Source organism: Alternaria atra (genome assembly GCF_907166805.1).
Source record: "Alternaria atra isolate CS162 genome assembly, contig: 32, whole genome shotgun sequence".
NCBI lineage: Eukaryota > Fungi > Ascomycota > Dothideomycetes > Pleosporales > Pleosporaceae > Alternaria > Alternaria atra.
Window position 1 is genome coordinate 977,349 of NW_025091331.1, and position 16,092 is coordinate 993,440.

General features: G+C 51.8%; 5 protein-coding genes across 5 annotated transcripts; 1 reads left to right on the forward strand and 4 right to left on the reverse strand.

The window, feature by feature from the left end:
* Positions 1–765: 765 nt before the first annotated feature.
* On the reverse strand, positions 766–2,209 carry ALTATR162_LOCUS10071 (uncharacterized protein; the record flags this gene model as incomplete). Its single annotated transcript, XM_043317707.1, has 8 exons — positions 766–893; positions 943–1,054; positions 1,108–1,253; positions 1,306–1,491; positions 1,543–1,761; positions 1,818–1,891; positions 1,939–1,973; positions 2,033–2,209. 8 exons carry the CDS (start codon positions 2,207–2,209, stop codon positions 766–768), a joined length of 1,077 nt encoding a protein of 358 aa, XP_043173642.1.
* Positions 2,210–3,277: 1,068 nt separating this feature from the next.
* On the reverse strand, positions 3,278–3,766 carry ALTATR162_LOCUS10072 (uncharacterized protein; the record flags this gene model as incomplete). Its single annotated transcript, XM_043317708.1, has 2 exons — positions 3,278–3,595; positions 3,650–3,766. 2 exons carry the CDS (start codon positions 3,764–3,766, stop codon positions 3,278–3,280), a joined length of 435 nt encoding a protein of 144 aa, XP_043173643.1.
* Positions 3,767–4,583: 817 nt separating this feature from the next.
* ALTATR162_LOCUS10073 (uncharacterized protein) lies at positions 4,584–6,151 on the forward strand (the record flags this gene model as incomplete). Its single annotated transcript, XM_043317709.1, has 2 exons — positions 4,584–5,936; positions 6,107–6,151. 2 exons carry the CDS (start codon positions 4,584–4,586, stop codon positions 6,149–6,151), a joined length of 1,398 nt encoding a protein of 465 aa, XP_043173644.1.
* A 2,688-nt stretch (positions 6,152–8,839) lies between these two features.
* Positions 8,840–11,722, reverse strand: ALTATR162_LOCUS10074 (uncharacterized protein; the record flags this gene model as incomplete). Its single annotated transcript, XM_043317710.1, has 7 exons — positions 8,840–9,542; positions 9,592–10,642; positions 10,695–10,873; positions 10,929–11,093; positions 11,147–11,408; positions 11,470–11,536; positions 11,588–11,722. The coding sequence occupies 7 exons, from the start codon at positions 11,720–11,722 to the stop codon at positions 8,840–8,842; spliced, it is 2,562 nt and encodes an 853-aa protein (XP_043173645.1).
* An 844-nt stretch (positions 11,723–12,566) lies between these two features.
* Positions 12,567–14,600, reverse strand: ALTATR162_LOCUS10075 (uncharacterized protein; the record flags this gene model as incomplete). The annotated part of the gene is made up of 1 exon (XM_043317711.1): positions 12,567–14,600. The coding sequence occupies one exon, from the start codon at positions 14,598–14,600 to the stop codon at positions 12,567–12,569; it is 2,034 nt and encodes a 677-aa protein (XP_043173646.1).
* Positions 14,601–16,092: the final 1,492 nt, after the last annotated feature.

A 16,092-nucleotide genomic window follows, 5' to 3' on the forward strand; every position in this document is an offset into this window, starting at 1 on the left:
GGCAGATTGATCTTATGTCGAAAATGGCATGTTTCCAACTATCTGCAGCCATCGTTCCCGACTCAGAACGTTAATCAGAACTCCCTTTGGTAGGCGTTTGACGAAGTTTGTACGAAGACACTGCCTTTTTGCAAAGCTCGAGGCATTGTTTGAGGCGAAAGATATGAAGGAAGCGTTAGAAGGTACTGGAGTTATACCTGATCATTGCACAGTATCGAGCAGGTGAAAGAACCTCTTTCGCAAGGCATGATCCCCCCAAGGTCGGCATTAGGGTGGGAGAAGAAAATGTTGCGGGTGCAGTCGCATGAACATTTGGGGTTCTCAGCTTTCACTCACCGTGAAGAAGGCGGTACACGCACCGCTCCTTTCTCCAATGTGCTCCACCCAATCTCTCCAACATCACACCCATATTTTGCAAGTGGGGATTTTGAAACCCTCACAGCTACCCCGCTATGGCAAGTCCTAATAACGCGAAGACTAAGCATCCGAGGTATGTCATTACCACGTAGCGAGTGTCAGGTAGTAAGGAGTAAGAAATCAATAAACGCTCCTGTAACATATGTCGCCGGAGACCGTGCAGATTGTGTTGAAGGATAGTGTGAGGACGGTGTGCGCAATATGCGTGCGTCATATTCACTGTTATGCTCGTGATGGCATACTCAGACCTTGGAGAATTTATATATACGCTCTATACAAGCAAAACATACGCCTACTCCATGCCCCTATGCAGATACAGAAATCTCAAGTGTGTAAATATCGAATCGGTTACAAGTCGTTCGCGCGAAGCAGTTCCTCATCGTAAGACATGCTGTTGATGCGCTTCTTGGTGAATTCGAATGCAGTAAAGAAAATTGCGTTGACTATGCAGGAGCGAGACATGGAAACACCGAGGCCTAAGTCAAGTTAGTATTTGAGCCATGCGAATTGAAAAGATGTACTTACCTCGATACATTCGACGACTAAAGAAATGGATCTTTGGGCGCGTGGCCTTACCTTCGCCTCCAACGAGACAGTTCCGTTGATAGATACTCTTCGCCGTGTCGATGGGGAATATCTATCATGCTTGTTAGTGTATTAACGAAGAAGACTTGAAAATCGAAAACTTACACATGCCCAGCTGACCAGACCACAGAGTCCACCAGCTACAACTACAGCCAGTGGATGTGTAGGGGAAGTGCCGCGCGCGTTCGCCAAAATCTGTTTCACGCTCTCGTATATTACAAAGTAGATACCGGTACCGATCGAATCTCGAACTAAGTTCTGTCAGCACTTGTACATATTCTCTTGATTGTGTGGCCCACTCACGTAGATGCAAATGGAAGCCAGAGTATAGTCCTGTCCAACCCCGATGTTTGACCAGGTTTTGCGCCGTCTTCCAGGTTCCCAGATTCTGGTAGCTCTTGCGAACCGCTTCGTTCTTTCCGCCGCCGTCATTGCGCTCGGCCATCAATACGGAGATTTGGGCGCTCAATTTCGTCAATTCGAAGGGACCTGGAAGATAATTAGCCAGCTACACATGCATGCGGGAACAAATATCTATACATGCGATTACTGTGATGGCGGCGCCCGCGTTGACACCTGCCAACCCAAAGCATGCAACCGTCGAGAATGTAGGCCACGCATCCCGGGTATTCGCGATAACAAGCGGTGAGCTTCCGGTAGTCTGGTAAATCCAATTGTCGAGCGCGTACTTGGATCGCTGGTATATGGAGAAGGACACAGTGCGGACGAGGGTTATGCTCGCAAGAGGAGACCAGACACCTATGACGCGTACATTAGCATGTGATCGATGCGCAATTGTGAGCGGTGAAGCATACCGCGATAGAAGCCATAAAAGCCCTCAGTCTTGTAGGTATGGCGAACGCAGTCGGTGAATGAGTTGAACTTGTAGCTATGTGATGTTAGCCGTAGTCTATGCGATGCTGGGGTTTGGCGTACGCTTGTAGTCGGGTCTTGACTGAGTCCAGAGGATACTGGAAGCTATTAGCAATCCCGGCATCAGTGCTGTTATTTCCTACATAGGTCCACGTACTGCGGAAAATGTAGATAGCAGACTGCTGGAGCTTGCAGCGACCTCAGTGCGGTACTTCTTGGTCCATCGCTTTGCCTGCTCACTGCGCAGGACGGCTCTTGAAACCGCGGTCAGATCTCTGGGTCTATTTGGAATGTCCTGTTGTACATTTGGCCTCCCCTCATCCTGCTTAGGCATACTGGCTATCGCTAGCTGTGGAAGACGCTGCAGTCTTCCTACGGCAATCGCGATTGGGCCAGCAGCCGGGCAAGCTCCATGAAGACCGCGGCGATGTCAAGCTTGATGGATGGAACGTGTGTGCGCAATTGGTGTCGGGTGTGGAGGTTTGAGGCGAAGGGGGAGGTCGGGCGACAATGACTGATGTCGGCGAGTGTGTATGGACGCGGAGCGTGGTGATGGAATGGTGGGGTTGAGCTCACGCTTTGTGCAACTTGCAGGCCCGAAGCAGTCTAACGGCCACGGAAGGATGAAGCCATTGGCTGCAGGGGAACGATCGACGCGACGAGCTGCACGTGAATATGTCTTTACGTGCCTCGATATCCCTCACCCAGCACACGGAAATCGATCAGCGTCTTCACGCGAACGCATGGCTTTGCTGTCGAATCGCGCATTCCCATCACTCACTCAACCACAGCTTGTGGCATGGCGCACGTTGGGAAGCTACCACAGCTGAATGCGGGGTTTGCTCCCATGTGAAGCTTGACACCATCCATGTCTATAGCTTCGGCAAATCACAGTTCATCTATATGGCAGCTACGGCACTTGACCACACATTTTCTATTGCTACAGCTTAGCCCTCACTGTCCGAGGTCAAACAGACTGCAGTACAGCATGGCTGAATCTGGCACAGGGTGCGTGTGACAAGAGGCTACCGGCCGCGGACCGTGGTACGTAGATCGAGTCAAGCTCTTCTGTACCCACGTTTGCCTCTCCGCTGGCATCGAACGATGATGAGCAGACCGAACACTAGGATAGCTGTTACACATGCTCGCGTGCAGCATCGTTAGCAGTAACATGCTTTTCTAGCTTGACCACAGCAACGAACAAAACGATAATAGTCATCATGGTAGCATTCTCCCAGTTACGTCGATATGCTGGGTACAGTTCAAGAGAGAAAAAAAACTTTTTCGTAAACATGTAGTCGTAGTCCTGTGTGATTTTGCCCATAGCTTCTGTACATCCGTTCGTTCGAGCAAACCTGTTATGGTGTTGCGTTGACAAAGAGATTTGCCCATCTTTCAGGCATCAGTCTTTCTTTCCCATAATCTTTCTCAGTTCAGCGTCGTTGTCGGATCTCTCTATTGGCGCCTTCTGGTTCTCGTCGACCTTTTGCTGTTTCTTCTTGCGAATGTCTCCCATAAGCGCTTCACTAAACGTCCCTCTATCATCGTCTAGCCTCTCCATCTGACCGTGCCGCCTCATACTCTCCTTGTGCCAGCTGATCTGTCCACCGTCTGCTTCTCGATGTCTTTGGGCGTTAAGTTTCGCTGCGCGTATCGAGGTTCGGGCGTATACGAAGAGAAGGCCAGCCATGGTGAGGGCGGCTAGGGGCGCCATGATGGTCTGAGAAACATTAGCTGATGTACAGAATCATGAGTTTAGGAACATGTTTCGTACACGGCCATTGATGATACCTCGACCCCGCGTAAGGCGCGCTGCTGCATTGGCCGAAGTTGGTTTGGAGGTTTCGCTCATGCCATCGGCGGCCTTGGGCATGGAAAGTCTGCCGCCCATGATGAAAGCAGCTTGATGTTTGAAGGGAACGTGGAGATGTTCGACCGCGGGTGCAATGATTTACAACGTCTCAAGGTCCGTGGTGGGGATGGTGTGATATCTTCGGTGATTGCCGAGTTTGCTTCAGGATTCAGGATCCGGGGAAGTTTGAACTGCTATCATGTGCTGGCATATTGCCCTACCAACATCCGTCAAGACTCAATTCGACTGACCGATGTACAGCTGCTTCAGTGGTAGAGTCGTGTGTCGCGGGTGTGAGAGGTCTAGAAGCCATGAGGTAATCGACCAAGTAGCTATCACAAACGGTTAGCGCGAAAGCACCTCCGATATGTCCGCAAACCGAGGTCGCGTCATCGCCAGCTGCTTCCATAATCGCAAAATCTTAATTTGCATCATTACCAAGCGGCATACATCGGCCATCTAGAAGGCATTGCGTGACAATTGCAGACTTCTACTTGATCTTCCATTGCTTCTATTTTGGAACATCTGGCCTGTACAGCAAGCAGCCTTACTACTTACTGCACTGCACGGTTGGATTACCAAACTCGTCCAATCCAGTCCTTGACTACAGTAGTAGATTTGGAATCTAGGTGCTTTGACGTATTCCATAAGTATCCGCCGTCGTCCCGCTGCATCTTTAATGCAAAGAACATCTGCCCTTAGACTGCGAGCTCTATCGACGAGTCTTCGTACCGTTACCCCTCCATCTGCAGGACAAACCTCTCTACTCCGATCGCACTTCCGCCCTTCACAGACCACAGTGGCATCCGCACGCTTGTCAAACCTCTCGTCTCATTTCTCTACATCAGGCATCAACATGTCGTCGCAGATCAAGGAATGCGATTACCTAGTAATCGGAATTGGTAGTGGAGGTATTGCCTCCGGTCGACGAGCTGCCAAACACGGCGCAAAAGTCATCGCGATCGAATCGTCACGATACGGTGGTACCTGTGTAAACGTTGGCTGTGTACCCAAGAAAGTTACCTGGAACGCTGCGGCAATTGCAGAGACCTTCAAGGATGCGAAGGCGTACGGTTTCAAAGTTGGCGGGGTACCAGAGTTCGACTGGCCGTACTTCAAGAAGAAGCGAGACGATTATGTCAAGCGACTGAACGGCATCTACGAGAACAACCTGAACAAGGATGAAATTGAGCATTTCAGAGGGCGGGCCAAGTTCGTGGCAAAGGACGAGGTTGAGGTTGCGCTTCATGATGGAGGCTCTCAGCGCATCAAGGCAAAAAACATCCTTATCGCGACCGGTGGACGACCGAAACTACCCGACATTCCTGGAAAGGAACTCTGCATTAGTAGCGACGGATTTTTCGATCTCGAGAAGCAGCCCAAGAGCATTGCGACGAGTGGCGCAGGATATATTGGTGTCGAAATGACTGGTATGCTTCACGCACTCGGCTCGAAAACACACTTCTTCATCCGCGGCGACAAGCTCCTTCGAACCTTCGACCCCATGATCCAAGACACCGTAACCCAGGAGTATGAGCGTCAAGGCATCAACTTATACAAGGGTACACAGATTACCAAGGTGGAGGACATTGGCAACGGCATGAAGCGTGTGACTTACCAAAACAGCGAGACGAAGAACGAGTCAACTGTTGAAGTTGAGGAGGTACTCTTTGCAACTGGCCGCGACCCCGAAATCGAGGATCTCAAGATCAAGGACTTTGGCATCAAGCTCAACGACAAGAACCACATCGTGACCGACGAATACCAAAACACCTCCATCCCCAACATCTACGCCATTGGTGATGTATGTGATCGCGGCTTCGAACTTACTCCAGTTGCCATCGCGGCTGGACGACGCCTCTCAGATCGTCTATTCAACAACCAGCCCAAGGCTCACCTCGACTATGAAAACATCCCCTCCGTTGTCTTCGCCCACCCAGAGATCGGCTCTATCGGTCTGACCGAGCCCGAGGCCCGCGAGAAGTACGGCGACAAGATCAAGATCTACAAGACTGAGTTCAAGGCCATGTACTTCGCCATGATGGACCCTGAGGAGAAGCAGCCCACAGCATACAAGATCATATGCGCAGGCGAGAACGAGAAGGTTGTCGGTCTGCACATTCTAGGACAGGGAAGCAGCGAGATTCTGCAAGGATTCGGTGTGGCGATCAAGATGGGTGCCACGAAGAAGGACTTTGACAACTGTGTGGTAAGTACTCATCCAACGTTCCTTTCCCGTTGTGTCATACGTCCGTGGATGCATATGCGGCAGTGCTTCGGTTATCGACTGCAGCAGCTGCCACGTTTGCGGGGGAAAGGAACGGTGTTTTGCATTAAACGTTTGATGCCACGGACGCTAACATGTGCTTCTTTTCACAGGCTATCCACCCCGTATCGGCCGAGGAACTCGTCACCATGACTTAGACCGATTGGTGTATCGCGCATACTCGTCCCACTCGTGACGCTATATAGATTGGAAGGAATAGACTATATGGGCAAAGATCAGAGAAATGGCAGTAATCATTGTCGATTATGACTGTGTTCATGCGAATTCCTTCACATGAAAGGTTTATGCTCATTCACTGTGCCACACAACTGCAGTGCAATACAAAGGATGTCTATTTATATCTCACGTCCACAGCTTGGGGCCTCCATAATCCCTCTGGCATGAACCCCTGCAGCTCCAAGGTCTTGGAGTGGAGCTTGTTCCCCCGCCATTCCGAACAATACTCATCCTCGAGGCACAAAGTACCGGTATATAGCTGCTTCACTAGTATAGGAGGGTCTTACCGTCAAACATTAAACTAATGCACACGTAACACCACACATGCGAATCCGTTGATCCGGGGTTTAAGCGAAGAAAACAAAGCAAAAAGGCTCTACTGCACGTTTCTTGGTTACTCTAGCCGGTGGCTTTGCAACGGCCTAATTGACCGACGCCTGTTGTACTGTACATGCAGGGCTTTGCAGGGTGAGACAGAGTTCAGTTTAGGGTCTTGTCTCTCCCGAGGTCGCTCTTGGTATAAGATGTACATGGTACATGTGAGATCTCGATTCATGTAGCATGGGTATTTGTTACGTGTACCTGTGTGTCTGTCTATACACTTGTGTACTACAAAGTATGTGTGGGTGTCGGTGTCGGAATGAGCCAAAATAAGCAAAAGGTCATGGACGAATTGCGACTGCACTTTGTCGTATCGCTTAACCAAGGATGCGTGGAAGGGGTGATCATAGTCGATCTTAATATCGATTCCGTCATGCTCTTGGTGGGGGATAGGCATGATAGTAACGTGTGATATAGGTCAGGTTCTCGCTTTCTAGATGTTTTCTAGTGGGCGGCGTTCCTGGATGTCGGGTGTTGGCTATGTTGCTATGTGTTTCAATATCACCACTTCAACACGGTGGCGTACTTGGTGGAAATGGCGATGAGATGGATCAAGTAAAAAAGTAAGTAACTGGCTGACCCACTGATTGATTGGCTGCCTTCTATCATGCAAGTTTGCCAAATCTCATCACAAGCTCATTTCCCATCCCATTTGCCGCCCACGCCGCCCTGACTGCCCTGCATTGACAAGAAAGAACCAACGGGTCCTCCCCGCGTTCGCTTGGAGCATTTCGTGAAGTGGAGTGGCTGCTAGTCCATCATCTAAAATGCTATGCAGTCTTCACCGTGCAATACCACCGGCACCATCTGGACCCACAGTTGTAACCTATCGCAACCTGCGCTACTCAAAAGCCCTGCACACCCTTTTAAACACAAAATGAATGCCGTCTTGTGACTGAGAACGAGCTTTGCTGACGTTCCAACATAATCATTATTGTTGCTCGTTAACAGACCCTGCAGTAGATGTCGACGTGCTACGAGACGGACAATCTCCGTTCCACCACTTAGAGTTATGCCGGAAACCTGGTCCCTGGCCGTTCTCTTGTGGCGCGAACGCCCTTCTCCAAACCCATGCGAGCAGGCGTTTTCTGGCTTCCAGAAGATCGTTGTCAGTGACGACGATGAACCACACTTAAACGTTATTTTTCTTTTAGCACGCGGTTTAGGCAACGGAGGCGCGTTCTCCGCGTTAACGTCACGAAGGATTCGATGCTCCCCGGATTCGCTCTCTGTCCCTCTCCACACATGCGCACACACCGTTGCAAGCCACGGTGTGGAGACTTTGTCGTTGCTGTGCTGTAGTGCGGCGGAGAGGGCGCCAAAACAGCGATGACCTGCATCGCACTGACACCTTTGTGCCTGCGTCGAGTGTCTAGAATCATGCTTCGGACTGACCACTCCGTGTTGATCAATGTTCTAGACGACTAGAAAGGAGGTGTGTTTGAATCTCATGCTATTCATGTTCATCTCACCCAAGCAAGGCAGGTCCCTGATGTACCAGTGTTTGAGTTCCCGGGGTCTCCCCCATGGTACCGCCGAACCCCGGGTTATTCACATGCGAGATATGCCGCTAATGCGTATCGAACCAGGGTAGATTTAGCGTCAACGCGAACACCAAGCCGTCATTATGCACGTTGACTCGAAGTGGTGTGCTTCCGCACCCTAGCGGCTGAGCTTCTGATAAAGGCACCGAGGCCGCTCCCCGCCATGACACAAAATACACCCAATACGGCCCTCCACATCGGAGCCAACCCTAGGGTTCTGGTGTAGGCGTCTAACCACAACAGCGGTACCTTGTCTGAAGAGCGGTGGAACTTGTTTGACGATTGTCTGAATCATGTGGAGCTGGCGGCAGTTGCTACTGCCGACTGGTTTCTTGAGAGCGCTGGCTCATTTGCTGTCAATAATATTATACAAGTTTACATATAGCGGCCGTGACATTCATTCACCGTAGATCCGAGGCTGTGAGGCTAGCCTCTCTGTGTTCCAAGTCCCCCAGTTTTACGCCGCGCTGGTTTTGCTTGAGAGACCCCTGGACCGGGCCAAGCCGGTCCATGATGGGCTCTCACTGATAGCTTTCAAAGCTATTACAAAATGTACTGTGAAATGAAGACAAGTCCAAATTTAAACCCATGTGATGATCGTGGCACGATCGTTCCGGTGTTCCGTTGTGATATTGCGGAGTGCATACTCCGGCGTCTTGATTTTGGAGAGAAAGGCGAGTAATTTCAAGTACTCTGTCCACTCAGGAAGAAGTCTAGCTCGCTCGGGCCGCCCCTGCTGACTTCGTTTTCGGCAAGTTGTTCGAGCAAGCTGAGAAAAGGGTCCTTGCTGTCGGGGTCTGTATGCGCCGATGCGCCTGATGTGCTTCCAGCACCGGGGGTCGGCTGCTGTTCGTACGGCGTCGGCATGCTCAGCATGGGGTCGAAGTGGATCGGATGGTTGTTATCCAGGTTTTGGTTGAGATTCGCTGTCCGCGGAACTGGTGATGGCGCCAAGCTCGCAAACTGCGGCAGTGGTGAAAACGAAAAGTTTGGCGAGAAAGGAAGAGCAAGTCCACCACCATTAGCGTTCGGTGGATTCAGCGAGTTGCTTGGTAATGGTGGAGTATAGGGTGGTACACTGGAGTCATTAGGATGCGCTCTAGTATCTCCAGGGCTTGGGTTTGACTCCGAGGTACCGGCATCAGAAGGTCTGTGGGTATGTACAATAGGCGGATGAGTGGCTGATGTAGGTGTTGGTGGAATGGCCTGTGAATGGGCTGGAGCTTTGGAAGAGGAAGTTGTGGCTCTTCTTCTCTTGTTCGGGTGACTGTTAGAGTATTGCGGTTGCTGTGATGGCGCGGAATGCTTTTGGTAGCCTTGAGCGTTCCCAATGACGCCGCTAGTCATGTACATGTTATTACGTTGTTCAATGTTAAAAGTTGCAAGGCTATCAAATTATTAGCACAATGAATAGACACGAGGACCCAACTGCTTACCCTTCGTGGATGGATTCAACCGCTATATCCAAAAACGTAATGTGCGCTCCATCAAAGATCTGGCCTGGGTACCTGTCGAAGAAGTCTTCAAGTTGGAAGACTGGCGCATAGCGCATGGGATTGCTCGCCAATGATTGGACTAGCTCTGTGTGACATCCGTAGATGGTTTGCAGTGTGTCTCGCTGATGCTGAGCCCCAGCCCAGATGAAGCGAAGCTCGGACAGCTGCTGCATCTCACGGGATAGAAACTCTGCGCTGACTGAGAAAACCTCTCCTTCTCGTCCTGGGTAATGTGCTCCGTGCACGTGGATGGTGCCAGCTGTGCATATACAATAGCCGACAAAGGCTGGCCAATCGATGATGGAAGAAGCCCTTCCTATCTCAACGAGTTCGGCAATGGCGTTTGCATGGAGGAAGCATAAGTTGGTTGCTTCAATTTGCCAGGGTTGGTGCTGTGACGTCCCGGACAGCTCAGCCAAATCCACAGGAAGAAAGGGCCGATAGATGAGGCAATGTATGAGATGGTAGATCAACTTGCTGAGAACAAGTATGGTGCTGTCGGGTTGACCAAAGAGAGCCTCGATGGATGTAAAGGTATCCTGCGTCTCTGACGCCCATATGTCAAGTTCTTGGCGAATTTTGGATAGGTTGGATAATGAGTGCCAGGGAAAGTGTGAATCACCCTTGACACCACCGGCTGCAAGGTAGCGATTTGTTATACCCAGGATTCGTGCTATGCCAATCAGCATACCCATGCTTCCCTGTCCAGCTTTTCCAGTGCCACCCATGAACTGCAAATTGCATCCGTTTGGAAAGTAGTCGCCGTCTATTAACATTGCGCCAGGGTGCAGCTGCCAGCTCGGTAATCGTAGCACAATCGATTCATCCGCAATTAACGAGGGCCGCTTAGAGCCAGTTGCAGCGAAGCGGTCCATGAGGTAACATGACCAGAAGAGTCGGCGTCGTCCTTCGCGTTCGGCGGGTGTGACCTTCATGCCGGTCGGTAGTTCGCGATGTAGATCGAGCGCAAATGCCATGCTGATGGCGGAATCTGGAGAAGGAAGTTAGTCTTGTTCAAACTTGGGACAGTGACGACTTCGTACTCAGCAGCATGAAGGTCTTCTTGCCCTTGCCCAGCTGGAAGCTTGCTTGCGAAAGTAGCATGAGCGTCTGCAAGGTTTCGATAGAGGGCTCATCTATCTCAAGCTCCAGCCGAGCACGGCGGGCATACTCTTGTCCGATGCGCACTGCAGAGCTGTATCCTCCGAAGTGGGGTGCATATCTGGGGTACATATATTAATTGTGTTCAGGAATGCTCAGGGATGGACGAATCGTACCTGGCGCTCACGGCGTAAATGGCATAGGCTAAGTGGCCCGGGAGCTGATTGGCTTGTAATCGCTGTCTCGTGGTCGATTCGTCCAGGATGTAATAGGGCTTTCCATGGATTCTGGCGAAATATGTGTCCAGAAGTAAGTCGGGAGCTAGGGTCGGTGATTGTATGCTAGATACTATTAGCAATGCGCCGGGCCAAGATGGTAGGTTGTTAATCGGTACCTTGGCTCAATGGGAGACATCAACTGATTCGCATGGTTGGTGGCACTCGAGCGACGGGGCGAGGATTCGTGTGGAGACTGTGAGGAGGCGAGGTCTTTTGGTTTGGTGTCGACGGTGGTGGTGTTGTCCTGGGAAGTGGGGTCCGTCTCGGTCGGGTCATCGCTCTTTCCTTCGGAAACAAGGCGCTTTTCCAGGCCATCAACACGCTTCAAGAGAGCTTCGAGGACGTCTGTCTTTGGCCCTCTTTTCTTGGGAACAGCATCTATAGCGGGTTGTCAGCTCAAGTTTGCATGCGCCGAGGGGCGGTTGAGAGTGGAGCGTACCGTATATACACGGGCAGTTGAACACCTGACAGGCTTCACAAGTCGGCCTTGTGCGATTGCACTTGATCTTGGATATTGGTTAGTAACCAAGTGGAAGAAAGATGGGTAGAGACACTACCTTTCGCTTTCGACAACTCTTGCAGTTCATGGCCTCTCGGGGCTCGTTGGAAACGCGGCGGGCGGGAAGTCGGTCGATACCGATCTGAGGTCTGGCCATTGCGGCGGCCAGTGACTGCGACACTTCGGTGGACATAGCGACGCTATAGGACAATGGACCAGAAGCATTCTCTGGCTGCAAACGGTCAAGTTGATGGCGAACAGGACGTTAGGAAGAAGAAAGCACGCCCACAGCACAGCGTAAGATGTAAGTTCAAATTAAGGCCTATGGCAGTGGAGACAAGCAGGGGGTGCGCGGACGGCGAGGCTTGATGAAGCGGGAGTGCGCGCCCACTCGGATGCGACTCAGTGCGTGCAGTCGACTAGGAATTTGCAGCTATGGAACCGCTGGGGATGAAGGGGACGCGTGACGATGATCTCGGGGTATCTAGCCTTGCGTGGTAGAACAGCCCACGAGCAAACCTTGGAACCGTTGGGCCGAGTCGATTAGACGGTATGGAATACGCTGCTTTTGCGGCCCTTGCTAGGACAAAAACATGACAATCATGAGGCCACTGGGGTAGGAGGCTAGCCGCACGTCAGGGAATCGTCCATCTCATGCCGCCCCAGCCAGCGCACCGTGCCTCGGTTCTCTGCCATGCAGCTACTAGCAATTTGGCACTTAAATTGCGCCCGTCTCACGCAGCTATCTCGTCTCGGTGTAGCTGCATCGGTAGCGCCGGACTGCATCGAATATGTTCTAGAAAATCTGGGGTATCGCCCGCAGGCCAATCAGTCGAGACCGCCGTACTATTAGCTGCAGCCCCCGTCCCCGGTTACAGCTCCCACGAGAGCCCCCGTCATCAAAAGCCACCCATTATCCCTGGTCCTCGCTCCTGTCACGCTGCATGTGCTCTTCATATCAGGAACAGGGTTGTCGTGTGTGACTGTGTGGACAAAAAAAAATGGTCATCAAATGTGTACATTGCTAATTGTTGAATCTAAAAATGTCCCCTTCCGGACGCCAAACGCACAAAGTCATAACACACGTTTTGGCCGACGAGCTTCCGTATCGTTTCAACTGTCGTCCATGCTGAGACATCAGCAATGCCATATGCTGTCCATCCGGCCGATGTAGCAATCGCCAACGGATCGGCCTTGCGGGGCCCACTGGCCAAGTCAACGAACACCTTGCCTGCAGCCTTCGTTCGTGTCGCCCCATGTCCGTTGGTGCTTCCATTCCTTCCGGCAACCCTGTAATGCTTCAACAGGGGCACCACCAAGAGCGATTTCTCAGCAGGCAGAGCCGAGATGATAACGAATGGCTGCTGCAGCCGCTTCACGTCGTCTACCGATCGTACCGGTGACACGTCAGTGGATAGTGGCCCGTGGGACTTGAACCCTATCGTATATATAGGCCCAATACCCAGGTTCTTCAGTGCGAATATTGAGGCTGATGCATCGGCCTCGTTGCTTGCAAGCAGCAACGCTGCCTGCCCACTGTATGCTGATGGCACAAAGTCACGAGTCAGTGTTGCCCGGATACCCTTCCATCTGGTGTTGTCTCCTATGAAGGAGGCATTGCTGGTCCCTGGACGCACTAACACGGTATCAACCTGCCCAATGGCCCGCGCAGCATTCGACAAGGAAGGCAGATAAGGTGCCGAAGCCGCTAACGGTGGGTTGATGTATGCACCACCAAAGTTGTTGCGTCGAAGAATATGCTCAATCGAAGCCTTGGGCGCTCTTTCTGCAAAACCGAACGAATGCGGCAAGCTAAGCTCGTTGAAACACTTCTCGAAGAACATGGCTTGCGACGTCGATCGAAAACTTCCGATGCCGTAGATGTCTTGTTTGGGCATCTGACCCATAGTGTGGAGCGCTGCGTTAATTTCGGCCGCGCTTAGTTGGCCAGGTGCTGCAATCATAGGCAGCAATGGATGTGTAATCGGGGTAAATATCTTGTTTAGGGTCCGCGATAGCTGGCCCATGGGGCCCATGTTGAGGCCTGAGAAGGGAGGATGAGGATACTTGGCTTGGATAGTCGACCGGAAGTATTCCAGCTCATAGTTCTCCTGCATTGAGTTGACCAGTGCGTACATCTTTACAATATCTCCATACACGGCCCCCAATTCAAATAGGCGCTGTGTTTCAGGTGAGGTCCACTTGAAGTTGCCCGAAAAGTCATGGAACGCCGAGATTATCTTGGTGCACGCCTTGTTCTCGGCCAGCCTCCTCCTAATATCCTCTGGCAGCCACAATTCCACATCAATGTATTCGCAGCCCCATTGTATCGCGCGCGCAAGGTATCGATAGAAGAGGGAAGGGTCGTCCATAGGAAACCGGCCATTTTCCTTGGTGCATCTCGTCGTGAAGATGATTGGCAGCTCTGTGCGTTGGCGCAGTATCATGACCTGTTCGCCAACATACTTCAAGCTGGGTATCTTGCTGACCGTCCCATCTGGCAGAGGCTCCTCCAGCAAGTCGACTCGGATCTCGATGGCATCTGCGCCCACCGACAGGATGTCGAGGTTAGGAAGCGCAGCGTGCACGTCGGGAAAAGTCGTCGATATCAGTGTCGTGCGCGCTTTCTTGGTAAGGTCGCGATGGGGCCCAATCTGACCCAGAATGAAGCCGAGGTATCGCGACACGTCTCGACGAAAAAATGGCGATCGCGTGTAGAGGTATTCGTAGTCGCATCGGTCGGTAATGCTCTCGTCTAGTTCGTGACCACCGTCCACTCGATGTGTGTTGATCAACAGCCTGGAGCGATCCCAGGCGTCCAATTGCGGTTTGGCCAGCCTGTTGCTCAGACCGTAGACCGTTTCTCGTGGCCCTGCCAGGGCGTCGTCTACCGATGTCGCCGACTCCCATTTCTGGCCCAGGACATCCGCGAAGACGCCCACAATGTCCTCCTCGCCCTCATTGTGCAGGATCAGCAGCGCAGGCCGGACGCCGTTCGGAATCTCCTGCACATCTATGACCACGCCTTCCTTGAGGTGGGAGGTGGTCATCACGCTCCCGGTTTGCACCATGGTGGCCATGGATGAGTAGAGTTGTGCGCTGTTCTGCTTGTTACTGTTAACCGTAGGTATTGAAGCCGTTGATGCGATGCTGGATCTCAGCGAGGATGCGACGAGCGGTATACAACTGGCGAACTCCGACAACCGTCGCTACCATCTCTCAAACGTCGATAGGTATGAGGCGGTGGGGCTGTGTCTGGAGAAATACAGGCGTCTCAGAATGAGCGCCGTATATTCATCCGTGGGGTGGTGGGCTGCAGGACCAGGTCTTGATTTAATCGCGATGCGTGTGAAGTTTGGTGATAGTGAGATGGAACCATGTCCAGAGCAGGTGGAAGCACCAAGCTTCCGTAAAACCCGCGCGTTTGTTGGCTCTAAAGCCGTCCTATGGCTGGACAGTGAATATGCCGTTAGAAAGGGCACTAGGCGTTGCTTGCTCGGGGCAGTAGGATAGTGAACGGACCAGAGCGGGCACCGTGGTACGCTCGCCGATAGCTGGAGCTCGAATTTATCCGTAGGCTTGCCCTACTCTCGCTAAACCCACCAATTTCGCACCAATCACTTGATTTGCCATCAGTCAAGGTATTCGTGTGCCAAGTATATCACCTCCATCGCCTTCGTCTATTGCTGACGTGAATGTGTGGGGATTGGTGGAGAATGGGGGGTAGCGTGTGTCGTAGTGACATCCCGGGCCTGAGGCGACAACCAAATGCCATGTGTATGCCTCGAGGCTTCAAGTGCCCAGCAACAACACCATAGATACGAGCTTGGTATTCGGATAGGCGTATATGGATACTCCCTATAGGCGCACCGCTTGCGCGAGGCTGGCTCTAGAACCCCACCAAACTGCACCCGCAATGTGGTTGAGGCGTCGCATCGCTTTCTTCAGCCCTATCGGCTTTACCATGAGCGGCATGCCGTGCTTGGGAGTAGTCGAGTAATGGGCCACCGGCGTATCTCGCTCTAGGTACGGCTCCCACATTCTCTTCGAAAGAGATGGAAAAATGCGAAAACGGTTTTATTACCTAGGTACTTATGAGGAACTTGAACACTTGCTATAGCCATTGAGAAACCCCATGGACAGCATCGCTCCTACATGCCGCTCAACACTTCACCAGAGGGAGGCAACGCAATATGTCCTGATTGACCAACATTAGCTCGGCAGTATTTGAGGCTCCGTTTCATCATTAGTACTTTAGCCGGCAACCTGGAGGAGGCGTAGGTCTAATGAGACCTCGATCGCCTCATCAACAATCGGTTTTAGATTTTCCGACACCAACTGCAGTGTAACGTAGGTCCACTTGCGGAAGCGTAATCATTGTCGATATTTGAAGGCTAGCATATCAGAAGACTAGTTTCTCGCGATCGAGACGTCACTAGGAGCGGGAATATGACTAGGTCTGCGTGAAGGCAACGAGAGGGGTCGTTGCTTATCAGATCTTCGCGTGTCTTTGACAAGATGCCTCCCCACCGTTGTACTGAGATGAAGGAAGCTGATTGATTG